The sequence below is a fragment of the Phyllopteryx taeniolatus genome, chromosome 21 (assembly GCF_024500385.1).
Source record: "Phyllopteryx taeniolatus isolate TA_2022b chromosome 21, UOR_Ptae_1.2, whole genome shotgun sequence".
Taxonomy (NCBI): Eukaryota; Metazoa; Chordata; class Actinopteri; order Syngnathiformes; family Syngnathidae; genus Phyllopteryx; species Phyllopteryx taeniolatus.
In genome coordinates, this window is record NC_084522.1 from 15,332,585 (window position 1) to 15,359,818 (window position 27,234).

General features: G+C 40.2%; 2 protein-coding genes across 9 annotated transcripts in view; both read right to left on the reverse strand.

Annotated features, from left to right (window-relative positions):
* gtf2h4 (general transcription factor IIH, polypeptide 4) overlaps window positions 1-20,928 on the reverse strand; it is a 33,713-nt gene extending 12,785 nt beyond the window's left edge. For 2 of the 5 annotated variants that reach the window (XM_061760003.1, XM_061760000.1), the window contains exons 1-10: window positions 20,763-20,928; window positions 20,480-20,612; window positions 20,287-20,391; window positions 16,000-16,131; window positions 10,009-10,194; window positions 7,284-7,392; window positions 4,271-4,339; window positions 4,048-4,131; window positions 2,518-2,686; window positions 2,127-2,257 (exon numbers count right to left, since the gene is read on the reverse strand). In XM_061760003.1, coding sequence (XP_061615987.1) covers window positions 2,127-2,257; window positions 2,518-2,686; window positions 4,048-4,131; window positions 4,271-4,339; window positions 7,284-7,392; window positions 10,009-10,194; window positions 16,000-16,131; window positions 20,287-20,391; window positions 20,480-20,595 — 1,101 coding nt within the window. In that variant the 5' untranslated portion in view covers window positions 20,596-20,612; window positions 20,763-20,928. The remainder of the gene's footprint in view (window positions 1-2,126; window positions 2,258-2,517; window positions 2,687-4,047; window positions 4,132-4,270; window positions 4,340-7,283; window positions 7,393-10,008; window positions 10,195-15,999; window positions 16,132-20,286; window positions 20,392-20,479; window positions 20,613-20,762) is intronic. The other 3 variants (XM_061760002.1, XM_061760001.1, XM_061760004.1) reach the window with 3 other exon arrangements.
* A 3,356-nt stretch (window positions 20,929-24,284) lies between these two features.
* The window catches only part of polr1h (RNA polymerase I subunit H), a 6,959-nt gene continuing 4,009 nt past the window's right edge, over window positions 24,285-27,234 (reverse strand). For all 4 annotated transcript variants that reach the window (XM_061760468.1, XM_061760466.1, XM_061760465.1 and 1 more), the window contains 4 exons: window positions 25,265-25,384; window positions 25,079-25,182; window positions 24,872-24,981; window positions 24,285-24,802 (listed from right to left, as the gene is read on the reverse strand). In XM_061760468.1, coding sequence (XP_061616452.1) covers window positions 24,778-24,802; window positions 24,872-24,981; window positions 25,079-25,182; window positions 25,265-25,382 — 357 coding nt within the window. In that variant the 5' untranslated portion in view covers window positions 25,383-25,384 and the 3' untranslated portion in view covers window positions 24,285-24,777. The remainder of the gene's footprint in view (window positions 24,803-24,871; window positions 24,982-25,078; window positions 25,183-25,264; window positions 25,385-27,234) is intronic.

Genomic DNA, 27,234 nt, shown 5'->3' on the forward strand with positions numbered 1-27,234 from the left:
CAGGAACACTTCAGAAAACAGTTGTCAGTTGATACAGTTCGTCGCTACATCTACAAATGCAAGTTAAAACTCTGCCATGCAAAGCGAAACCCATATATTAACAACACCCAGAAACGCCACCAGCTTCTCCGGGCACGAGATCATCTGAGCTGGACTGACGCAAAGTGGAAAAGTGCGCTGTGGTCTGACAAGTCCACATTTCACATTGTTTTTGTCATCGTTGTGTCCCTGGGCAAGACACTTAACCCACATGGCCTACGAATAAATTTGGTTGGATGTTTGATGGTGTTCAGAGGAGCCATAGGCCCAGAATGGCAGCTACGCTTCCGTCAGACTGTCCCGGGCAGCTGTGGCTACACAAGTAGCTTCCCACCACCAGGTGTGACTGTGGAGGGAATAAATAATACGTGAAATTGTAAAGTGTCTTTGAGTGCCTAGAAAAGTGTAATGCTTTATTATGATTGTTATTATTATGCAGATTGTTATCAGCACAAAGTACAAAAGCCAGCATATGTAATGGTATGGAGGTGTGTTAGTGTCCATGGCATGGGTAACTTGCACATATGTGAAGGTACCATTAATGCTGAAACGTACATACAGGTTGTGGAGCAACATCGTGCCATCCAAGCAACTTCTTTTTTCATGGACACCCGTGCTGATTTCAGCAAGACAATGCCAAGCCAAATTCTGCGTGTGTTTCAACAGCGTGTCTTAGTAGTAAAAGAGTGCAAGTACTAAAGTGGCCTGCCAGCAGTCCAGATCTGTCTCCCACTGAAAATGTGTGGTGGATTATGAAGCACAAAATAAGAAACCCCAGACTGTTGAGCAACTGAAGTTGTACATCAAGCAAGAATAGGAAAGAATTCCACCTACAAAGCTTCAACAATTAGTGTCTCCAGTTCCCAAACGCTTATTGTCTTGTTAAAATGAAAAGTCATTTAAAATAGTGGTAAACGTGGCCCTAAAAAAACAATGTCTGACAGTTAATCAGTTCGAACATTAAATAGCTTGTCTTTGTATTCAACTAAGTATACTGTAGGTTGGAAAGGATTTGTAAATCATTGTATTCTAACAGTCACTAGTGTTGCAGTGTGGCGGTATACTGTCTAGCGTTATATCGCACAGCTCTAACTTGCACCATTAGAAATTGGTGAATCTTTTCCAAATTTTTACAAATGGCAGTTTTGTCAGAGATAAAATAAACTCACAAGGCCGACAACTGCACCAGCGTAGCTACAACTAGGCAAGAACAGCAACCCTGAATGCTGGTTTGCCCTCCAAGGGAACAGTAGCTATTGGAGCTTGCTGGCTATAGTCAAACATTTATACGGATGAAATCGCACAGTTAAAAGAAAAATCACAATCACCACAAATCTAATTAATGGCAGTGGACAGCGAGCACTACGGGCCAAAACACTGGTGAAAAACGACTAAAGAAAACAATAAACATGAGGTTAAAAGCTGGAAAACAAACATTTAAAATCATAATATAAGAAAAAAAATATTTGTATCTTTTTCAGTGCCGATACTTGTTTCAGCGTCAGTACCTTTTCTTTTTTTAGAATGTCAAAATGTATTTTGAATGCTAAACTTTAATGGCAGTGTTCTGGCTCCATCCATAGTCCCTTTTTTTATGTACAAGAAGAACAGTTTTGGTTGATATCAGTATGTACAATTTTTTTTTTCTTTTCCAATGACTAAAGTAATACGTATCTTCAATATACTACCTGTTGGCATGCATTTTTTTTAAAAATTTGGATTAGCAACAGTGAATGTTTCCTCGAAGGAGGAGCTAGCCAGTCTGTTGTTTGGTCAACAGATAATTGTCATTTCAGTGCAACAACAGGAACAGCACAACAAATTAAAATGCCTTTTAGTAAAAGAAACTTTTATTGTAACAACCGTGCCACCAAAAGAACGTGACGAATGTCCTCAATTGTTGTGCTTCCTGCAATGGCTGTTTCGATCGATACAGTCAGCAATGGAAACGCAAACCACATTAGGGTTTAATGATTCTAAAAATGACAGTGGCAAGTTTGAACAAAACCGCTTTGGTGAGAAGGTGTCTATCTATATCATATCACTCTCACCAATGTCCCCTCTGTTTAAGTAGTGCTCGGGTATACCTGCTGCGCAGTGATGCCATTTGCGATAGCCTGCTGCACCGAGTCTCTTGTGACCTGAGCCACCACCACATTGGGAAACCGATACAACATTTCACTGAAGAGCGCTACCAGAGAAACCTGGAGCTCTGAGTCTGGGAGGGGCACACAGTAAATGCAAATATGCATTAATTTCAAGTGTAGCAAAAAAAGAAACAAGAAACAAGAAAACAAAGGAAGATAACAAGTGAATACATTACAATACATTGTTGTTGTAATTTACACAGAGCGAAGCAGGCTATTAACTCAAGAATATCTATGAATGCTATGCAAAACATTGCCTTGCCAGTATTCCCTAATCATTCTGTCAACAGATGGTACTGTAAACCAGGGCAAAATGAGTTTCCAGGCATACTTGTGTAGGCGTAGATGCGATAATTTGTTTCAACCACAATGAAGCCAGCATCTCCAGTACCAGGAGTGGAGCCCAAGTTAGAAGAGGAGGAAAGGGAAGAAGAGCTGCTTGTGACTCCCGCAGCCAGACTAATGGCCAATCTGGTGGGATAGTACCGCCTTGACTTTCTCTAGAAATGAGAGGAAATATCAACACAGTTTTCAGGCAGTTTCGAATACAAGATTTCCAAATATACCGGTACATGTATTAATAGTCACACAAAACCTACACAACTCATAATGTAAAAAAAAAATAATAATAATAATAATAATAATAATTTAAAAACTAAGCAGTGAGAAAATAGTGTCAGGGCTCGACAGTTTCTTCGTGTATGTGGTTCCTGCCACACTAATTAATCCTGCCCAACAACCTGACAGTGTGTCACTGCATATTTACCAAAGTAATCCTGAGTAAGTATGCGAAACTCATCATGCGTCACAATAAAGTTGGTCATTTTGCAGAAATGTTTGTACAAGCATTGCACACAACCCTTCACATCAGTGTTAGCACTAACACAACCTGAGGTGATTGCACTTCTAATACATACAGTATATACACTAATTTCATTCGGTACCGCTGCACTGTTTAATTCCATCCAATAATAAGGTGCAACAAAGTTTTGATTGAAACTGTCAAGAGTTGTTTACCAATTGTTAAATCAACCCTTAATAACTCATTGTCATTGGCAGTTGTGTTGCACAGCAATCAATCAAAATCCCCCTTTCATTGTAGCTCCATAAGGTTGTAAAAGTATTAGAAACAGCGCTCGAACACGATTGCAAATTACAATTACATAAACATAAAAACACGTACAGTATATGTAAGAAAGCAAAAATCAATCAAATCAGGGAAAACAGCTGACCATACAATTGGAACCTTGTAGATTTTTGGTTTTTTTACAACTTCATGGTACATAATTATACATGTACAGTATCATTAAAAATGGATGCCGGACTGGATACACTGTGGTCATCCAAAACAATTAACTTGTAGTTATTTTTGTCAAGGCTGAATTTTTAATACAGTTGTGCCAAATTTAGAGGACAGTGTACATTCATTAGTATATACGAATTATGAGCTGAAATTGGGTTCAATATGAACCAGCAGACTTAAGGGTCACACAGGTAGTATATTCAGTGGGATTGTGTTAATAGAAAAGACAATAGCTGAGTAAATAGGGTAAATTCAAAGGAGTTCAACCTATTATTTGTTGCTTAAAGATACAATATGTTGATTATTTAAATCACTCCAATTCTGGTGAACAAATTGCTCAGCCAACATCCTTACATTGCTATACTTCTTCCATAATAATAATTATGAGTTAGGAGTTTACATTCCAGAGGTGATGCAGCCAGACTTGATGGAAGCCGGTGCTGTTTTACTGCAGCAATAAATTGGCTTACCCGTGAGGGTCATTATGTCACTTCTCATATAAGGAACATTTCTGGAAGGGAGTGTAACACAACCTCTCCTCTCCCTCTCAGTGCCTACCTTCCTCTGGAAGACCAGTCCAAACTCCCGAAGGTGCTGCAGAAATGTGAGTAATGACTCACTCATGCCCTCCACTGAGTAATCCTGAGGCCAACAAAAACACATCCTCAATAAGAACAAAAAAGTCAAACCGAGCAAGAAACTGACAACATACATTTTAGCACGCACAGGCACCAAGCTCACACGTGCGCAAGCACACAAAGGTTCATTACTATCCACTCACTCTGCCCAATGTTGAGAAACTGAGCTGGAACAAGAATGACAATATTTCCACCAGGCCCATCCCTCTTGACTACAAGAGAAAACAAGACAGACATCATCCATTTTAAATCATGAATAGCCACATCTATCTATCTAGCACATTTAACTATCTACATCATCTCTATGACAAGCCCTTTTTAACATTTAAAGCTATAATCAGCGCTTTTTGCTTTTGTTGATTTGGGGCAATTTTTTGTGTATGACTTATTTCATGCTACAGAAACGCAAAATAATATTTTCAGTGAGCGTTTTAGAACTACGCTCTGGCCATTGCTCGGCAAAATGCCTAATTTTCGTGCCGTTATTTCCTTCTACGTCATTTTCAGTGCGCCACCAACTGGGCCAGCGCGGGAATTCGCGAAATATAAAAAAATAAACTATTGAAGAATACAACACTATGTTCGAAGAGCGGACATGCTTAATCAAGAGTTTGTCATCTCCTGTAGTATTGGCTTGGGTGAAACTATAATTTTTTTTTTTAACAAAAAGTTGTGGATTCCAGCTTTAACAGCTAGACTTGATATGCATTGCTAATATCTGTAATTCAGTTTTGATCAAAAAGAACATTTCAAATATCCGCAACTACATTCTTCCCATCTAGTTCACAATTATTTCATATACTGTATCTTCCACCATAATTTGCTCATAAATTCTTTAAAAATCAGACAATGTGATTTTTGATATCTCATAGGTGAGGTAGTTTTTAAATCACGTAATGAGTAATGTAAGTTATTTTTAAGATCAGGTAATCAGTAAAGTAACTAAGTTACTTTTTCGAGGTAACTGTGGCAACACTGTCTACAATTCATTTGCAGATATCTGCAAATATATCTCAAACTGCCGTTCCAGATATCTACAAATTGATTCTGACCAGTCATAACTGCAGTTCAAGATATCTTTATATATATTATGTTTGATATATTATATATTCACCTTAATTCAAGATATTTACATGTCAATTCTTTTAACTCGGCGAAATGTCTTTGTAGTTATCTGTAACTGATCTACAAGGGGCAGTCAAAAAGTAACAAGCCCAATTTTCATCTACCTTTATTGCAATAGAAAGGCAATGTACGCATAGAAATAAAGCCCCAAAAGTGGGGATTCCCTTGCTACTTTTCAATATAATGTCCCTTTTTTTCAACACCTCCTGTCCATCAATGAACAAGCGCATGTATGCAAGCCTTGTATTTCATAGCCAACAGAAATGATGAGTTCACAAGCTCCTTTTCTTGCCACAGAGGTCAATCAACGCAGGCTCTTGTTCTTCGACTTTGATCCTGGATACCCACTTTTTAACTGTGCTGTAGCCAATTGTAGCTTCCCCATACACATTTTGCAACCTTTTGAAAATGTTTAGTGGTGGTTCCCATCCAAAGCAAGAAATTCTACCACACAGCTCTCTGTTTCTCTGATGGCCATCCAACCATGAGTTCATTTCCAAAATGGAAAGAAAACCCTTTTTTTTTTTTTTTTTATAACTAAACAAGTATTTAAACTACAACTCGTGAAAATTTATAAAAAAAATTATGAAAAAAATAATCCATTATTATTAGGTTATTATTGGGTTTATTACTGTTCCACTGGCCCACGTATATTAAGAGGGCTCCATGTTCCTGATATGATGCGATACCGGAATATTTACAGTGGAACGTCTACAGTTCAATGGCTCTGAGGTTATAACGATTTCAGGGAAAACATGTCTCTGACGTTTTTTTTTTTTTTTTTCCCAATGACATTTATTCCAAACAAGGACTGCTCTCAATAAAGGGTGTGGAGGAGGAGGAGAATATACACCAGAAGTATGATGATGTATGTACCTATAGTCCTGCTTCACCATGCACTGCATCTATGATAAGTGTTTTAGCTATTTAACTTTTTAAATGAGTTCAATTGACCTTCTTCTTACACTAGTGTGATGAATCAAAATGTTAAAAACTCAATGGCTTTCAGATTACACCTTTGCCATTTGTTCACAGTATGACTTGTTTGACAGAGAAGAATGTTAAAATGTTACCAAATACAATGTCCGTGTCAATTATTTTTGTAATTGTTTTGAAACTTGAACACATTGAAAAGAATGTATTGTATTCATCCTTTGCAGTTTCCCTCTATCTTAATTATCCAGATAGAACTATCATCCACATTGTTTTTCGAGAAGTAGTGAAGAGGTGCTGATTCTGAATGATTCTTGTGCTTCATAATATTTGGCTAGTCGCCAAAAATGTGGGTAATCAAACGTCGTCGTCGTTTTCAAATCATGTCTTGGATTGGCGGGGTATGCACACGCTTCAAGCACATGATGGCTATTTAAAAGTGATAGAATCAACTCCCCATAGGTCGCTAAAAAGCTTCAAATATACCATTCCCAAACAAGAAACTATTCAGTGCCAGCATTGGACATGGTTGTTAGGCAACTAACAGCCAAGCTGGCTAGTGAAAGAACAGCCTGTGACACTTTCTGTACTTCTTGGGCTTCATGCATGTAAATTTACTCTGATGATAATGACTGCCTTGCATGGCATTGTGCAAGGTTTAACTTGAAATTCAAAGCTTGGGGCATTGTTCCTCGACATTCATTTCCCACCTTTGCTAAAAGTGGAGCGTAACTGAGTGATTATATTTAAATGAGTTGTCAGCAATGGTCAATTGTGTCCGATTGAGTCTGCCAACAATTTAAAGTCTCAAATTTAAGCCTCTCTCTTTTTGGACTTGCCTGGGAAATGACTGCTTATTCAGACTGAATTCTTTCCCCTGCTATTGTATGAGTGCCATCAGGAAGCCAGTCCTACAACTGGTCATTAGAACAACAGTCATTTATATCAGCCAGTTCTTGTAGGCCCTCATATTACTGCAGTGTCCTCTCCACCTGTGTGTCTGCTAATCAGAAAAATGACAGCCTTTCAAGACACAGTGGCAGATAGCTCATCTATATTCGTTAGTAGTAAAGGTCAACATGGACGTTATGTGGGTACCTGAGCAGTTTTGAGGTACTGCAGGGTGAAATACCACAATTGGGAGGCTGTGTCCAGCAGAAGGAACTGGAAGCCGGCAGAGGTGATGGAGGGGGCCTCGCCTGCCTCACTGTAAAATATTGAAGGCAACATTATCACAGTATTTACCGTTTTAAAACATAATGGATAAATGTATCTTTATATTTATTCATGTGTTTACATTTTATTTTGATTTGTCAAAAAAGGTACTTGGCCCAGATAGTTTAATCTCTGCATGTCCAACAGTTGTACACGCATCAATAATTTAAGGCATTTTCTGAGCAAATTACCGTGGAAAATAAGCATTAGGTCACCGACAAAGAAACAAGATTTCTGGGTCTCACAGACCTGTAACTTCTTCTTTAAGAGGCTCCTCTGTCTTCCACTCGTTACCTGTATTAATGGCACCAAACTTTGGCCAAGACCAAAGAGCTGTCAAGGGACACCAGAAACAAAATTGTAGACCTGAACCAGGCTGGGAAGACTAAATCTGAAAAAGGTAAGCAGCTTGATGTGAAGAAATCAACTGTGGGAGCAATTATTAGAAAATGGACAACATACAAGACCACTGATAATCTCCCTCGATCTGGGGCTCCACGCAAGATCTCACCCCGTGGGGTCAAAATGATCACAAGAACAGTGAACGAAAATCCCAGAACCACACCTAGTGAATGACCTGCAGAGAGCTGGGACCAAAGTAACAAAGGCTACCATCAGTAACACACTACGCCGCCAGGGACTCAAATCCTGCAGTGCCAGACGTGTCCCCCTGCTTAAGCCAGTACATGTCCAGGCCCGTCTGAAGTTTGCTAGAGAGCATTTGGATGATCCAGAAGAGGATTGGGAGAATGTCATATGGTCGGATGAAACCAAAAGATAACTTTTTGGTAAAAACTCAACTTGTCGTGTTTGGAGGAAAAAGAATGCCGAGTTGCATCCAAAGAACACCATACCTACTGTGAAGCATGGGGGTGGAAACATCATTCTTTGGGGCTGTTTTTCTGAAACGGGACCAGGACGACTGATCCGTGTAATGGAAAGAATGAATGGGGCCATGTATCGTGATATTTTGAGTGAAAACCTCCTTCCATCAGCATGGGCATTGAAGATGAAACATGGCTGGGTCTTTCAGCATGACAATGAACCTAAACACACTGCCCGGGCAATGGGAGAATGACTTTGTAAGAAGCATTACAAGGTCCGGGAGTGGCCTAGCCAGTCTCCAGATTTCAACCCCATAGAAAATCTTTGGAGGGAGTTGAAAGTCTATGTTGCCCAGCGACAGCCCCAAAACATCACTGCTCTAGAGGAGATCTGCATGGAGGAATGGTGCAAAATACCAGCAACTGTGTGTGAAAACCTTGTGAAGACTTACTGAAAACATTTGACCTCTGTCATTGCCAACAAAGGGTATATAACAAACTACTGAGATGAACTTTAGTTATTCATCAGATACTTATTTTCCACCATAATTTGCTAAGTTTTTTTCTCGCATTTTGTCTCTCATTGGTGAGGTATACCTGTGATGAAAATGACAGGCCTCTCTCATCTTTTTAAGTGGGAGAACTTGCACAATTGGTTGGCTGACTCGTTTTTTTTGGCCCACTGTATCATGAGATCGTCAGTTTTAAAAGCTAAGTAAATCTAAGGCCTTGAGAATGATGAGACTAATTAATTGAATAATTTTGACAAACAGCATTAGGTTTTTACCAATTTTACAGATGTGCAACTGTCAAGAGAAAAGATTTACTCTTCCAATTATATATATATGTATTTCATAAACATTCACAGTTAATCCAAATACCATAATTTCTCGTGTATAACACCCCCCCCCCCCCCCCCCCCCAAAAAATGTCAAAAGTCAATAGTCCGCATTATACATAGGTATAGGGGAATATGGGGGGGGGGAACTTCCACATTTTATAAATGTATGCATCCATCTAGACATGAAAAAGCTGTACACTTTCATTCCAATTTGCCTCTGCCACCTAGAGGTTATGAAAAAGGTGTAGCCTACTCTTTCATTCCAATATGACAGGGGTACGCCTGACTGCATGTGTACAGTTGTGCTCATAAGTTTACATATCCTAGCAGAATTTGTGAAATCGTTTTGGCTGGATGGATATTTTTTTATTTTATTTTGTTTTAAATATGACTGAACACTACCATCATTAATGTATTTATGGTTATATTTTGTTTAATGATAATGCTTTTCTGAAATCCTTGACAGTTTAATTTGAATCCATTTAAAATAAAATTTAAGTGTGTTTTGCCTGGCCCTTCATGTTTTCTTGAAAGACTTGTACCCATCTTACAAATTCTGCCTGGGTAATCAAACATATGAGCACAACTGTGTTTTCTCATTTACTAAATAAAAGTAGTGCTGTGAATTTAAAAACAAGAGCAAGTAAATAGAAAGTATTTGGTGTTCAAATAAAGTGCTTAACTTCAGAATAATTCTTTGGGGAAAAAAACAACAAAATACAGATAACACTTCATGTTTTGATCATATGGGTGGAAGCAAAATCATGCAATGTAATAATGCATTATACAGAGGTAGAAGGATTTTCCAGAATTTTGAGGTCACCTTTGGGGGTCCGAATTATACATGGGTGCGCATTATACACAAAAACCTACAAGGGAAGGCAGTCATTTCCTGGCTGACTGAAAGAACAAGCTTTTTCAACATCAACAGCCCTCAACCGACCTTTTCATGAGGCCTGCTTGAGTCAGCAGTTGAGCCAGGTCCTGACTGACAGCAGCACTGGGAGAACCCACCATGAAGTGCAGGATAACCTCCCAGCGCTCCATGGCATAACGGTCCAGACTCTCTATGTCGCGAGCATGCCGGTCGGGTCCCAGGCTGCTGCCTTCGTCTGCCCAAGATCGACCCCTGTGCAATGACACACACTTTAGTTTCTGTCTGAGACTTAACTTTTCTACACATGTGGGCCAACTTGTTGGAACATTGCCATTAAAGAAAGAAACCCCCACAAAGGTCAAACAAAAAAAAACTTAAAACTGACAAAGGAAATAAATTGACTGAAATTAATCAAACCAGTGCACTTGTAAAATATAGTGTACTTGTCATAAGACCTTTTGAACTAATTGATTTAATATACAGCAGCTGAAAGTATTTAACACTTACTACTTCCTAAATATACTTCCAAAGGTGCTATTGACCTGAAAATTTCACCAGATGTTGGGAACAACCCAAGTCAATAATACATACAAAGAAAATAGAACAAATCTCAGAAACTGTGTGTAAAAATGTGAAATGACACAGGGAAAAGTATTGAACACATAAAGGGAGGTGCGAAAAGGCATGGAAAGCCAAGACAACACCTAAAATCTATCAATAATCAAACAACAATCCAACCCCTTGTCAGTGCAAATGAATATCAGCTGGTTCAGTCCTAATTGATGACATACAAAAAGGTCTCATTGCCAAGGTGTGAGGCAAGACACATCTCATGATGGGTAAGAGCTAGGGTTTGGCATCGTTTGAATTTGATCGATTCCGGTTCCGATTCCCGTTCCTTATTTCGATTCCACTTCCAAACGATTCTCGATTACGATTATTTTAGGGGACTGGGTCAAAACACTTTGCATGGTTTAAATAAAGGGTGTCCAAATTATGAACATCCATTTTCTTAGCACCCCAGAGCATAGACTAAAATTAACATTTGTCTCAGGTTCTTTAGAACTAGTATCAATATCAAACCTATGAACTAAGAGACAATGTGTGTGGAACTAACAGAATTGACTTAATATTCATTAATTAGTGTTTCAGCTAAAAGTTAAATATAGCATTGTTAAAATAGTTATTTGGGACTCTTTCATCGCGTCAAATGGTTTCTATGTGCAAATTTTAACTTGACTTGACTTCCTGCACCAGAACTCAGCATTGTGGCACGAAAAGTAACTTCATACGGCACCGGTGTTTTTATTTTTATTTTTTAATGGCTGGAACCAAATGCTATAAAACGCTGATTCCTTTCCCTACCCACCGATGAGGCGCAAGGTTATGTGTTTGTGATACTGTGAGACAACATTTATGTGACTTTTGTCCCAATTGTGATGTAAAGTTGCTACGGTGAAGTGTTACCCCAATGTTAGTTTTTTTGGGTTTTTTTTTTTGGTCATTGGCGCTTACGTTGGTTTGAAGACTAAAATAAATGAGAAAAAACATTAGTGCAAAAGTGCAAGCAACTGTTTATCTTGTTAGCTGTGTCAATGTTGGCATAGACGTATTTTATTGCCACCTAATTGACTGAGAGTTGACTTCACTGAAGCTCCGCGCAGTGTAGGCTGAGGCTCGGAGCACGTCAAGACGCTACACATCGTGAAACCCTCCTTTGCACAATATAATCTTATTCCAAGTGTTGCACTGTGGCCACTGGTCATTAATTTTAACAAAGTTAAGACACTTTTGTTCGCTACCACCGCCGTTGGGCACAAGCACGACATCATGCGCGTTCTTTGTTGGTTTACGCCGCTTCTTCGTTGTTTTTCGCCACTACTTCGCGGATGGAGGACCAAATTTTTTTTTATTTGAACGGCTCCGGGAGAACTGGAATGTTAGTCCCCATTACAATTGGTTCTTGATTCTTGATGCCCAACCCTAGTAAGAGCAGAGAGCTCTTTCAAGACGATCACAAACTAATTGTTGCAAAACATTGGTTACAGGCGCATATCTAAGCTTCTGGAGGTTCCAGTGAGCAAAGCTGGGGCCATAATATGCAAGTGGAAAGACAATCATACCAACATAAATTAGCCTCGATCAGGTGCTCCCTCGCATTATTTCTGACAGAGGAGTGCAGAGAAGAATCAAAAGAGTTGTCCAAGAGCCAAGGGCCATCTATGGAGAGCTTCAAAAAGACCTGGAATTAGCAGGTACTGTTGTCACAAGGAAAACAGTGAGTAATGTAATCCGCCACCATGGCCTGTATGCACACTCACCACACAAGACCTCTTTGCTGGAAAAAAAAAGCATGTCATAGCTCTTTTAAAACTTGCTGAACAACATTTGGACAAGCCAGTTAAACACTGGGAGAATATAGTCTGGTCAGATGAGAGCAAAATTGAACTGTTTGGATGCCATAATTCACACCACGTTGGGAGGGGAAATGGCACTGCACATCACCCAAAAAACACCATACCAACAGTGAAGTTCAGAGGTGGGAACATGATGGTGTGGGGCTGCTTTTCAGCAAATGGTACTGGTAAAGGATGAATGGGCAAATGTACAGAGACATTCTTGACAAAAAACTGCTTCTACGAGGATGATGGAAATGAAACAACGGTGGACATTTCATCAGGATAATGATCCAAAACATACTGCCAAGAAAACTCAATTGGTTTCAAAGAAAAAAATAAAGCTGCTAGAATGCACTAGCGAATCACCTGACTTGAATCCAATCGAAAATGTATGGAAAGAACTGAAACTCAAGGTCCACAAAAGAAGCCCACGGAACCTTCAAGATTTGAAGACTGCTTTGTGTGGTGGAATGGGCCGAAATCACACCAGAGCAAGGCATGCAACTAGTTTCTCCTGACAGGAAGCGTCTTGAAGCTGTCATTGCAAAGAAAGCCTTTTGTACAAAGTAGTCTTTACACCGATTTTATCGGGCTGATCGGTATCGGCCGATATTTCGCATTTTATGCTGATCGGCTTTAATGTCATAATTCGCTGATCCGATCAATGACGCAGAAGACATTTGCTCCGCGTCGCCATCGTGCACAGTATATTTGAATCCAAAAGGTAGTTTATTTTTAGCCTTGTCACACGTCTTTTGACGTAGTATTGGAAATATCTGATGCGCAATGAAGTTATTTATTAAAAAAATAAATAAATAAATAAACTTCGGCAGTGTGGAACAGGCAACACGTCTGAGACAGACAACACGTAATGCCCGGCTGGATCAGACTACAAGACAAATTTGCTCTCACGGTTGCAATATGTCAGACTACGGCAATAAAATCTTGTATTCCGATACCACCGCATCCCGTTTTTTACGATCATTGGGCTTTATCTTGTCAACTCAAATGCTACCAGATACATTTGTTACCGTGGCAACGACAACAAGAGTGGAGTGCACCGACTTTGTATAACAAGGACAAAATGGGGAAAAATGTGTGTTGGTGGTCACCGGTGCTCAGGAAAGGACAGGACGTTCATTTAAGGCTTGCTTGAGGTATGTTCCCGTATTTTGAATACGATACGGCTCGCAAGCAGGCAACAAAACGTTATGTAGCCCAGCAAGCTAGTGGTACCACGAGCGATTGGACGTAAACATGCCGCCGTTCTGTCAAATCATGCTCTAAAGCTTCGGTGTGAGTGAAGTAATTTAATTTTTAAAAAGTAATTTAATTACAGTAAGTTAGCACCCCTTATTTCTGTCATGTAATGTTGGTTTGACCTGACTGATTAGAATACACGATCTGACTAGAGCAGTGATTGCCAACCTTTATGGAGCCAAGGAACATATTTTACAATTGAAAAATCTCACAGAACACCAACAAACAAAAATGTCACAAAAAGTGGATACATTAATTACTGTATGTACTTCCTGCCATCTAATAGAAGACCATTTATCATTTGTTCTGTCTGTTACTATGCCTCACTGGCATAAAGAGATGAACAAAGATACATCATTTATTGTAAATATAATTTTTGAGCAATTAAGTACACAAGTATATACAGGAAATGAACATTTAAATAGACACATTCCTCCATCTTCTGATCGGATCAGTGATCGGTTATGGTTTTTTTCAACTCGCTGATCGGCCCCAAAATTCCTGATCGTGTAAAGCCTAGTACAAAGTATTAAATAAATACCAGTTGGTGTGTTTAATACTTTTTCCCTGTGTCATGTCACATTTCCACACTTAATTTCTGACCTTATTTGTTCTACTTTCTTTGTATGTATGGATTACTTTGGTTGTTTCCAACATCTGGTGAAATTTTCAGTTCAATAGCACCTTTGGAAATATATTAAATGAGAAAAATGGTGACGTGTTAAACATTTCAGGCGCTGTAATTATTTCCCTCGCTAGGTGTTTGTTCTCTACTCATACAAAATCTTCAAATGTGATGTGTAAAGCAACATTTTCCTGCAAATTGTATTTATGTATTCATTTATTTCATCTAAACATGATTTAAATGTAAATAAATGCTTTTCATGTAACGCAGTCTGCCTCTGGCGTCATTTCAGGAAAACAGTTGGAAAGGTAGACCTCCTACTAGGAAAAGTCTGCAGGAAAATCACAACTTTAAGCAAATCTTCACCGAGAAGCAGTTGCCTGACATCACACAAAAATGCCTGTGTCTACAGAGACTAAAAAGGCTTCATGAACTACCGTATTTTCACGACCATAAGGCGCACCGTATTAAAAGGCGCAGCCTCAGTTACGGGGTCTATTGCTGTATTTAAAACAGTCTGCCTCCTAGTCTTAGTGAAGCCGTGTACGCCAACTGTCATCAGTCCCTCCCGCGCCGCTCGCAACTTCACTTTGAACGCCCTGTTTACACGGATGTCCAAAGGTTGGAGTTCCTTCATCAAGCCTCCGTGAATGATGACAAGCTCCGAGTTATTGCACTCAGTCGAATGGTGACTGTAGAGACGCTTCTCTGTTTGCTCCGCTGTTCTTTGCTCATTAATCCATTGCTGGAGTTGGTCTACCAACTCGGGCCACCTCGCCTTGTTTCCGCGGAAACTCAGCTTCGTCTTCTTGACTCGGCGAAGCTCGTTTTCCTGCTTCCTCCACTTCCGAACCATGGATTTGTTGATCTTGACTTCTCTTGCGGCCGCTCGATTCCCATGTTCCTCCGCATAACAAACAGCTTGCAGTTTAAACTGTGCTTCGTAAGCGTGTCTCTTCATAGGTGCCATTTTCGGGGGGGTTCCTTAGCCAAACCGAACATAGCACATACCGGAACTCTATACCTACTGGGGGCGTGCCTTTAGCGTCCTCTGTCACGCGCACCCTTCCCCATTTACGTCCGCATGCTGTCCTCAGTCACGTCCGCCTTCCTCTATATAAGCAGCGTGTCGGCGGGAAATGCTCCCAGTCAGTCAAGCGGAGCGCTCATTAAAGTCACAACATTTACAGATTTTGGAACTCGGTGCACACAGAAGGCGCGCCACATTATAAGGCGCCCCGTCCATTTTGGAGAAAAGACTTTTAAGTGCGCCTTATGGTCGTGAAAATAGGGTAAATGGATCTGTATTTATTGGATATACCAGATAACAGCATTCAACACAACCTGCTCTGCATGGCAATTGGTGAGTAGATACAGTAGTCTACATTCTGCATTAAGTTATTCAGTAAAATGAATTGCAGAAAACCATGAAGGCCGGCAAAAAAAGAAAAAAAAAAAAAAAACGTTTTTCATCAGGATACCAACAGGTATACAAGTATTCACACCAAGAAAGTACATACGAACATATTGTGTTCATTATTGTCAATGTTTGCTGGCTCAATCACTTGAACAGAGTAAAACTTCGGCAAACAGCCTCAGCAAGTGATCCATTTCGTCATAGCTTTTCCCAACCTGAATCTTGATGGAATTTTCATAGATATACAAGTAAAATAAGTTCAGTGTGAAATTAGTGGTTGAAAAAGACGAGTGAGTGACGACAGAGTGAAGACATTGGGAGAGGCAGTCATGTGATGAAATGGAAAGCAGACGTACCCGCCGAGCAGCGCTATCCTCAGGTTGTCTTTGAACACTGGATTCAGGATATATCCTTGCAGACCACCCTGCAGCTGCTGACTGTGCCAAAGGCGGAGTCCTGCCAGCACTGATACGCATTCATCATGATCCCTGTGGGATGGGGGTGGTTGTGGTGATTAAGGAGCCGAAGACAGCAGAATAAAAGTTACTCAACAAATTGACTTCACTGTTTTTTGGTTTTTGCCACGGAAAAGGATCTTAGAACCTGAAGGCACTTCTCACTTTTATGCACTTCAGTTGCCCCCCCCCCCCCCCCCCCCCTTCCCCAGTCTGACAGCATAACCTTCCTTACATTACTATCCAAAAACATGCAGGGATTCCATCGAAAACAAGTATCATGAAATGAATGGAAAATCTGGTTTGTTTTCAGTAACTGCCTTAAAATGTCTGGACATCAAAAGCACTAGAATTCCAATAAATCTTAAGTGAAGGATTGCACAATGGTTTCTTTGGTGAAGAAAACCCAAGGTAGCTTGGCATATCATTCCCAAAAGGTAACAGGTAAAACAGGTTACACTTTTGACAGAAAACTTCTTAACTTCTTAAATCACCTAAAAAAAAAAAAAGATAAATAAATACAAATAAAAAGAATAACATTTCCATGGGAATTAATCTGAATGTTCAGGAATTAATACAGTGGGTACAATAAGTATTTAGACCCCCTTCAATTTTTCACTCTTTGTTATATTGCAGCCATTTGCTACAATCAGCCATTTTGTTTCCTCAATGTACACACAGCACCCTCCACCAGTCGGGGCTTTATGGCAGAGTGGCCCGACCGACGGAAGCCTCTCCTCAGTGCAAGGCACATGAAAGCTTGCATGGAGTTTGCTAAAAACACCTGAAGGACTGCAAGATGGTGAGAAATAGGACTCTCTGGTCTGATGAGACCAAGATGGAACTTTTTGGCCTTAATTCTAAGCGGTATGTGTGGAGAAACCCAGGCACTGCTCAGTTCCAACAGTGAAGTATGGTGGTGGCAGCATCATGCTGTGGGGGTGTTTTTCAGCTGCAGGGACAGGAAGACTGGTTGCAATCGAAGGAAAGATGAATGTGGCCAAGTATAGGGATATCCTGGACAAAAACCTTCTCCAGAGTGCTCAGGACCTCAGACTGGGCCGAAGGTTCACCTTCCAACAAGACGATGACCCTAAGCACACAGGTAAAATAACGAAGGAGTGGCTTCAGAACAACTCCGTGACTGTTCTTGAATGGCGCAGCCAGAGCCCTGACTTAAACCAAACTGAGCATCTCTGGAGAGACCTAAAAATGGCTGTCCATCAACGTTCACCATCCAACCTGACAGAACTGGAGAGGATCTGCAAGGAGGAATGGCAGAGGATCCCCAAATCCAGGTGTGAAAAACCTGTTGCATCATTCCCAAAAAGACTTGTGGCTGTATTAACTCAAAAGGGTGCTTCTACTAAATACTGAGCAAAGGGTCTGAATACTTATGGCTGTGTGATATTTCAGTTTTTCTTTTTTAATAAATCTGCAAAAATTTCAACAATTCCATTTGTTCCTGTCAATATGGGGTGCTGTGTTTACATTGAGGGAAAAATGAATTGAAATTATTTTAGCAAATGGCTGCCATATAACAAAGAGTGAAAATTTTAAAAGGGTCTGAATACTTTTCTTAGCCACTGTACAAATGTAACAGGAATGAACTGGGAATTTGCAAAAAAATTACATTTGTCTATAACAGTGGACAGGGAACTGGACTATATAATATAATATAATATATAATATAATCTCAGTGGAAACAACTAGATTATATGATCATTTGCATTTTTATGATAGTTGAAATTTGATCATATGCATCTCTTTTCTGCATGCACACATTACACAACTAGCTACATAGCTATTGAAGGCCACACTATGAAATATGTTTATTCTAGTCAAGTTGTGTCTATTTTTCCAATGGGATTACTTGATAAATGTCAAAAAATTTGTGTCAGCTCTTTCCCTGGATGGATGAAAATAAGAACTTCTTTTGTGAAACAAAATATATGAAACAGAATGCTTTTGTTGATGTGACTAGAGGTAACAAATAGGTGCACAAGCCAAAACAATTATGTATTGGTGCCACCGTAGAACACACAGAAAAGTAAGTTACAAAATAAGAAATTATAAAATGAAGTGTAGGAAGGTAATCCATTTTTAATGAATAAGGAATTATTGGGGGGAAATTATTATTATTTTTTTTTTTTTAAATCAGTGGTGGGATGATACACGATTTTTTGGGGCCACAATTCAGTACAGTTTTGGTACCTGTTGTGTTCAGAAAGAGAACAACTTTTTTCTCTCTCTCAAAATGATCTATTTATTTTACTTGTCATCATAAACTGCCTTTTGTGGTCTAATGAATAATATAACTTATTCCAAGTTAACCGTTATTTAAACAACTCAAATGGTAAACTGCCTCACATTACTTGACTGATTGCATACACGTGACACGACAATACAGTACTATAAAATATGGACCAGTCAAATAAAAAATTTAATTAAAGCATAACTAGGGGTGGGACTTGATTTAAAAAATAAAATCAAATTATTTTTTTTGTAATTAATTGATCTCAATTTAATCACATTTTAATCATACAACAATATTTGTCCTAAAAAGCAACAAGGTGTAATTTAAATGGATTTTAGTGGACAATTAATCAAATCATTTACACAGACAGGGTTATTGTTAACTCTGGAAAAATGCATTTAATTGCATTGAAATGAAAAACTAATAGAAAACATCCCAGGGCAAAATTAAACAGACCTAAATTTAAAGTGCCATTTCAGGATAGTAGTTTTTAAAACAGTTATTGCCAATAAATTAAAAAAGTCGGATTACATGTCGCAGGGTTGAAATGCTTCGGTGGTATGAAAACTCATTTTGCACAATTTACACGTATACTCATCAAGGCTTCCGTCAGGTAGTTTTGTTGTTTAAATGAAATTTGCCCCCCACGCCCCAATCAGTCTTAGCGATGCCATTTCATCCAATATGGTGGCCGAGCTCTTACGTGTGCGGCACTGTAATCGGTGTACCTGGAAATCGTGCGCTGACAAAGGTTCCGTGTTGTTTGGAACACAAAATGTGATTCAAATCGGTTAATATTTGAAAGTAATGTGTAATTATCCGTTTCGTCCATCAGTCGCAGGGCACATTTAGACATGGACAACCATTCGCACTCATATTCACACCGTCACTGAGTGGGGAACTGAACCCACGCTGCCCGCACCAAAGTCATGCGAGTGTAGGCATGAACGATCGGCCAACACGTAATCCAACTGTTATACTTTTAGAATTAAAATGTTGCTGAAATGTGCACGGCAGGGATAAACATGATGTGGGTCAGGCGTTTTCATTAAGTGACCAAATCACGCGCATCTGACCACAAAAAAAAGCTGCAAATCTTTAGGAATAAATGCTCCCAGTGCACAAGTTATTTTCTTGTCTTTATCTTAAGTGGCTTTGTACGTTTGTTCAAAAGCATTTTCAATAGACACTTGTAGCCTTTTCGAGTGTTTCAACTATCGTATGTCCAGCAAGGATATAAACACAGGAGAAGCTTGGTCATATTGCTCGTGTTTCCTTAAATAGTTCAGGACCCGTTTCAAGCAACACTTGCAGACAGTAAAAATGTCTGTCAACAGTTTTCACACACTCATTCATTTTATTCAAAATTTCACTGAGCGAAGTGAGTTGTACCATTAAAGCAAAATCATCCATGTTACTGTAAAGGGGACAAACGCACACACGTGGCCATGGAACGACTGAGCAGCCAATCGTCCCATTACTTTTGGTCCCTTAAAAAGTGGGAAGCACATATATAAACGGTTGTAATTCTTACATCGTTCAACTGATTTGGATGTAAACAACCTCAAATTAAAAGTGAAAGTCTACAGTTAAAGCACATTGTTTGCACTTGTTTCGTTTTAAATATATTGTGGTTTCGGGCCAAAATGATGGAAATTGCACCGATGTCCCAATATTTACGGACCTGACTGTGTGTTTATCCTTTAAATGATGCTGCCTCCCAAGAGGCTGGCTGGTGAGCAACATCATCATGCAAGAGATTTGCATAGCACGAGCAAAGTATACGTTTACTCCTCAGGTCAGAAGCAAACCACACACACACACACACACACACCCGAGTGCAAGATGAATTCTGGCATACAGTACATGAAAATATGTGGGTACCAGCTGTAACAATGGCTATAAACGCCCATGAAAGATAAGTAACTCACTTCTTGCTTTCTTTATTCACCCACAATGCCACTGCTGCCTGTGGAAGTGGCTGATCCAGAAACAGCATTCGCATCACATAGTTTTTGGCCAGAGAGGGAAGCTCCCTGCGGAGTTGAAAAACATAACGTCAACTATAATAGCTCACAACCCTGATGATGCCATTTCCAGTAGCAAACACTACAGTGCTTTTACCTGTAGACAGCGAGACATGTTGCCGGATGATTGTATAGTCGGTCCAAAATCTCTGGACTCAGCTCTCTGAGGTATTCATGCAAATTCTTGCACTGCAGCTGGACTCGCAGCTTCATTTTCTGGTCACTAACTTCTATTAAAAGGCACATAAAATATGAGCACACAAATAGTTAGAACTCGAACTCAAACTTACAACTAATAGCTGTAACAGCTTCGTCGGAAACAATGCGGGCTTCATTGCCTGAGCTTCAACTGTCTTATGTGTTCAAGAAGCTTTATTTACCTAAAAACTGGTCTGTTTTTTCACGATGTCGTTCTCTAAATTGACTAAATGGAGCACAAAAGCCGCATAGTTGTAATTCGGCTTCTTGCTGGCTTCATTTGACGGCCATTTAACCGGATCGTGTGTCTTGTTCATAGTTTGCAAAACTGCCTGATCGCTACCGGGCCATGTGACATTCTTTGTGCGCTCTTATTGGCTTGTCATCCTACTTCGCTATCGTGGATAAGTTAAAAGAATGCACTACTCCCATCTAGAGGCATAGTTAACGACTGCAGTCACTGCAAAGGAAGGAACCGGCAAAAGTCGGTTTTTCTTTCATTTCTTTTTATTTCAAACATTGTGAAAATCTATAACTTAAGTAAGGATCAAGCCATTGTGTGTTTCGTCCATCCATATTTTGTATGAATTCCATTAGGGAAATAAGTCTTACGGTGCACGTTGTTAATGACAAGCTTATATAACGCTTGGTGCTTTTTTTTTTAAGCACCTCATAAGCGGTTTTTCATACATTATCATTTACCAAAAAAGTGTCATGGGTGGAAATCAGTGTCACAGAATCAGTTGTAATTCCCAAACAATTCCCCGCTGGGTGTGAGGAAAATATTCCTGGACGCAGGACAATAATGTAACCTATATGTATTGTTTGTTCACATGTACAATCAATATTACTCAATGTGCAATATCATGCATAGGTACAGAATCAAAATCATCTTTATTTTCAAAGTATGTCCAAAAAACACACAAGGAATTTGTCTCCGGTAATTGGAGCCGCTCTAGTACGACAACAGACATCGGGCTGAAGATCAGCAATCATTTTTCAGCACAAATATGGTAACGTAAATTATATATTCTGACCAAGGCATTGCTCATTCCATCATGCTTTAGCTTAAAGCTATAATCCACAACTACTTTTTGTTTAAAATTAGTCATTTTCACCCAAGCTTCTATAAGAGTAGAAGACAGACTGCTGATTAAGCCTATCAACTTTTGACACATCTTCCTATATTTTTCAATATGTATTCATTTATATTTAGTGACTATCCTATACATTCCTGCGCTGGATCACTTGTTGGCGTTCTAAAACGACGTAGCGGAAATGACGTATTTTACCTACGAACGGGCAGGCCCATATATGGACAACGTGCAGGTCGACTGAGCCATAGAGAAAGGAGAAAGCATGCGGGGTTGGAAGGAGGAGGAGGAGGGTGGACAAGCATTTAGCCTACATCTTAAATATTGAAGCGATGAAGGTGTTGTTGTCATGCTGAATTACAGCATTAGGGGGCGCCAGAAATCACAGATTATAGCTTTAAATCGAGAACCCAATGTTTCCATTTTAAGAAAAATCACCTTTTTAATACTCAAGAGCATGATTTAGTAGCAGTTAGTTAGTAACAGTTGAGTTTTGGAACCTCCCGTCAGTGGACACTAAGTCACTCGCATAATTAGTTAGGCACACTTTTTAATCATTAATAATTTACTAATTTAAGTTAGTGAAGTAGGCGGTGTAGTGAGTAAGTGGCTAGTACAGCCTCCCTCACAGTTCTGAGGTTTGGTGTTCGAATCTGGGCTCTGGCTTTCCTGTGTGGAGTTTGCATGTTCTTCCCTCCTACATTCCAAAAACATGCATGTTAGATGAAATGAAGACTAAATTGTCCATAGGAATGGTTGTTTGTCTGTATGTGCCCTGCAACTGGCTGGCGACCAGTCCAGGGTGTACCCCGTCTCTCACCCAAAGTCAGCTGGGATAGGGTCCAGCTCACCCATGACCCACTCCAAAGAGAATAAGCAAATAAATTGGATGGAAGTTAGTAAAGTAGCTTACTGTCAGAACAAATTAATCTACGTGTATATAAATTACAATAACACCCCTCAGTATAACCTGGTGAACTCATTCATTTCTGAGCAGCACAGTGCCCTGGTGTTTAGTGTGTCTGCCTCCTAGTTTTGAGGTTCGGGGTTTGAATCTTTTCTCCGGCCTTCATTTGTGGCGCTTGCGTGTTCTCCGGATTTCTCATTCCAAAAACATGCATGTTAGAATCATTGGAGAATCTAAATTGTCTGTACGTGTCAATGATAGTTTCCAGTTCACTCTTGACCCTAATGAGGAAAAGTACTATGGAAAATGGATGGATAATTCAGTTCTTACTAAACCTATTCTTCCTAACCTTCTAATGTGCATTCCAGATTCTCTCAATCCGAGAACCACCTCTGAGTAGGTCATCTGTAAAATATCAATGAGTGTGCGGTGAATCCATGAAGATGAACAAATCCTAGACTTCCTGTTCTGGGACATGATTCCATCATTCTTGCTTTGTACCTCGACGCTGAAAGACGTGGTCTGAATAGGAAGTCGCCTGCTTACTCTCTCTGTATGATCCAGGTTACTCTTCTATAACACCAATATTGTGCATTTTGCTTACAAATACCACAACAGCACAAATATTTTAGATGTTGAAGTCCAATCTTTGTCTTTGTAATTCTCATAACAAAATGAGTACAGTAAGATTAGAATCAAGACTCTATTTCAAGAGTCCTCCTGCCCGATGACAGCTGGGATAGGCTCCAGCATGCCCGCGACCCTAGTGAGGAGAAGCGGCTCAGAAAAGGGATGGATGGATGGTACAACGCATATTAACAGTTTCTTTCCATGCTTAATACATACCGTGTATTTAATTCATCAACATGTCATTATACAGTATATCCAGTCACTTCAACACTTTCCCTTTGCACTAGTTGCATGGCTACTCCTGTGACATAACTGGACAATATTTATACTTGCCACAGCTCAGCAGGCAACACCTTAAAGTTTCCTTTTATTCCTTCTTAGATGATATGTTAATTTTCCTCAGGTCCCCCTCACTGCGGGCTACTTTTGTACTAGCCATTTTTGTTGGTTGCTCCTGTTTTTTGTTTTTTGCATGTGATTGTGAACATTGCTGCTGTGACACTCTAATTTCCCCTCACAGGATGAATAAAGTATCTAATTTATCTATCTTCAGGGGCCGTTCAAGAGGGCTCGCCCTACATCATTAATCCTTTTTTTTTTTAAAGCTAGCTCAGGTTTGCATTCCTTTACAGTACTATATTATATCAACTAATCTTCAGAAATAGGGTATTTGGCTCTATTCAGAGCAAATCATCCATCCATCCACTTTCTATCCCGCTTGTCCTCAATGAGGTTGTGAGCGACCTGGAGCCTATCCAAGATGACTGATCACCACCCAATCGCGGTGCACATATTAAGAAACCATCATTCACTTATATTCAAAACGAGGACTAGTGTCTTCAGTTAGCTTAATATGCAACTTTTGGGAATGTGAGAGGACGACAGAATACTCGAGATTAGAAAATCTCTGAACTGTGAGGCAGATGTGCTAAACACTAGGGACTGTGCTGCTGATAGCAAATCATTCCGGCATGATTCAGTAGGGCAAATCCGCCACCACTTAACACATCACACAGATTTCAGAACACAGTTCTATTTCACTGGGATGCCTTGAAAAAAAAAAAAAATATATATATATATATAGGACTTTATTACATCTATAAAAGAAAAATTTTTGTTGAACAGATATTTCATATCAAACCATACATTGAGAAGAGTTAGATAGAAAAGTCTTAAGAAGTGTGGAAATGGCTTGTACAAAGATCTTCAGATGACATTTTCTTTTTAAATGGATGTGTGAGAAATAAAATTCAATTGTTCAACAATGCAGAGACTTGATGTGGGCCAAGAGGTGTTGGTTCTTAAATTAAATCACGTATTTTACATTTTTTATGATGGAGCTGCCAGGAAAGAGGTCGAGGAAGGAAGGTTGATAGATGTAGTGAGGAAGCAAGAGGGCAGTTGGTGTTAGAGACGAGAATGCAGAAGATAGGCTTACATGGAAAAGGATGATGCGCTGTGGCGACACCTAACGGGATAAACCTGAATTAAAAAAAGATGAGGACCCAATGGGGTATTAAAAAAAAAAAAAAAAAAAAAAAGCAGAGCAGCCACATGGAAATCCTCTCAGGAGTCCTCCTTCTCTTGATACCTGTAACACACACAATCACAATCATCAGCAAATAACACTCAGTCATTTTTCAAATTTGACATTTTTTACCTGCAATGTATGCAAGTGAAAAAGACAGTCTGGCCTTCATCTGCAGATCTCATCTGCCTGGTGTGATAAAGCATGCCTTCTTTATTGCAGCGAGAGCAGCGTCTGTCGATCTAAAGCAGTGAACCATCACGCACACCGTGATTAACAATGGCCGAGAGGAGCCTAAAAATGCATTCAAGAGTCAGGCAGGAGAGTATTCCACCTTACCACAGGACCCTTCATGTCAGAGTCGTCACTGCCCTCCAGAACCACAGTAGACTTGTTCACTGGATTAAAGACGACTGTCGAGCGAATTTCCCGGCCTGAAAACTCTGTGGACACCAAAATATTTAATACCCAGTGGTTATAATTAAACGACGTGATCAATGTCAAATGGGAGAGGTATACAAGTACCTGATATCGAAGTGGCAAATTTGCAGCGGGGACAGCGGATAATGTCTTCCATCCCTGGTAGAGGAAGAGCATTCCCACACTCTGGACAGAAGTTGGGATCACTACTAAAAAATGACATGTCTGTGAAGAGACGAGGCATGCTTTTTAACTAAGCATACATATGTTTGTTTGCTATTGTAGTCACTCATGAAGCAGTCAAAATGGGACGAGGGGGGTCTCTAATCCGTACATCATGGCTGGCCTCACCACTGCTTTATAAACTTGCTATCTCTTCTCCCTGTAGCCTCACTCTTCCCCCACCACCCCTCTCATTCATGCACGTATATTCTGTTTTACTTCGGCTAATCTTCATTCCTCTGCTTTCCAGTGCATGACTCCATCTTTCTAACTGTTCGTCCACCTGCCTCCCTGCTTTCACTGCAGATCACAATGTCTTCTGCAAACATCATGGTCCACTGGGATTCCAGTCTAACCTCATCTGTCAGCCTATCCATCATCCCTGCAAACAGGAAGGGGCTCAGGGCTGACCCCTGATGCAGTCCCACCTCCACCTTTAATCCGTCTGTCACACCTCACCGCTGTTCTGCTGCCCTCGTACATGTCCTGTATTATTCTAACATACTTCTCTGCCACTCCAGACTTTCGCAGTTCCTCTCTGGGTACTCTTGTCATAGGCTTTCTCTAGATCTACAAAGACACAATGTAGCACCTTCTGACCTTCTCTGTACTTTTCCATCAACATCCTCAAGGCAAATAATGCATCTGTGGTACTCTTTCTAGGCATGAAACCATACTGTTGCTCGCAAATACTCACTTCTGTCCCGAGTCTAGCCTCCACTACTCTTTCCCATAACTTCATTGTGTGGCTCATCAACTTTATTCCTCTGTAGTTCCCACAGCTCTGCACATCACCCTTGTTCTTAAAAATGGGCACCAGCACACTTTTCCTCCATTCCTCAGGCATCTTCTCACGCGCTAGAATTCCACTGAACAAGCTGGTCAAAAATTCCACAGCCACCTCTCCTAGATACTTCCATACCTCCACAGGAATGTCATCAGGACCAACTGCCTTTCCATTTTTCATCCTCTTTAATGCCTTTGTAACTTCCCCCTTACAAATCATTGCCAGTTCCTGGTCCACCACGCTTGCCTCTTCTACTCTCCCTTCCCTCTCATTTTCCTCATTCATCAACTCCTCGAAGTATTCTTTCCATCTAGCTAGCACACTGCTGGCACCAGTCAACATATTTCCATCTCTAACCTTAATCACCCTAACCTGCTGCACATCCTTCCCATCTCTATCCCTCTGTCTGGCCAACCCTGTATAGATCCTTTTCTCCTTCTTTAGTGTCCAACCTGCCATACATGTCATCATATGCCTCTTGTTTGGCCTTTGCCACCTCTACCTTTGCCCTGTGTCGCATCTCAATGTATTCCTTTTGCCTCTCGTCGGTCCTCTAAGTGTCCCACTTCTTCTTAGCTAACCTTTTTCCTTGTATGATTTCCTGAACTGTGAGGTGCCACCACCACGTCTCCTTCTCTCCTTTCCTGCCAGAAGTACACCAAGTACTCTCCTGCCTGCCTCGCTGATCACCTTGGCTGCAGTGGTCCAGTCTTCTGGAAGCTCCTCCTTTCCACAGAGCGCCTGTCTCACCTCCTCCCGAAAAGCTGCACAACACTCGTCCTGTCTCAGCTTCCACCACATGGTTCTCTGCGCTGCCTTTGTCTTCCTAATCTTCCTCCTCACCACCAGAGTCATCTTACACACCACCATCCATTGCGGTCTAGCCAAACTCTCCCCTACCACTACCTTACAGTCAGTAACCTCCTTCAGATTACATCATCTGCACAAGATGTAATCCACCTTCATGCTTCTACCGCCGCTCTTGTCGGTCACCCTATGTTCCTGCCTCTTCTGGGGGAAAAAAAAAGTGTTCACTATTGCAATTTCCATCCTTTTTGCAAAGTCT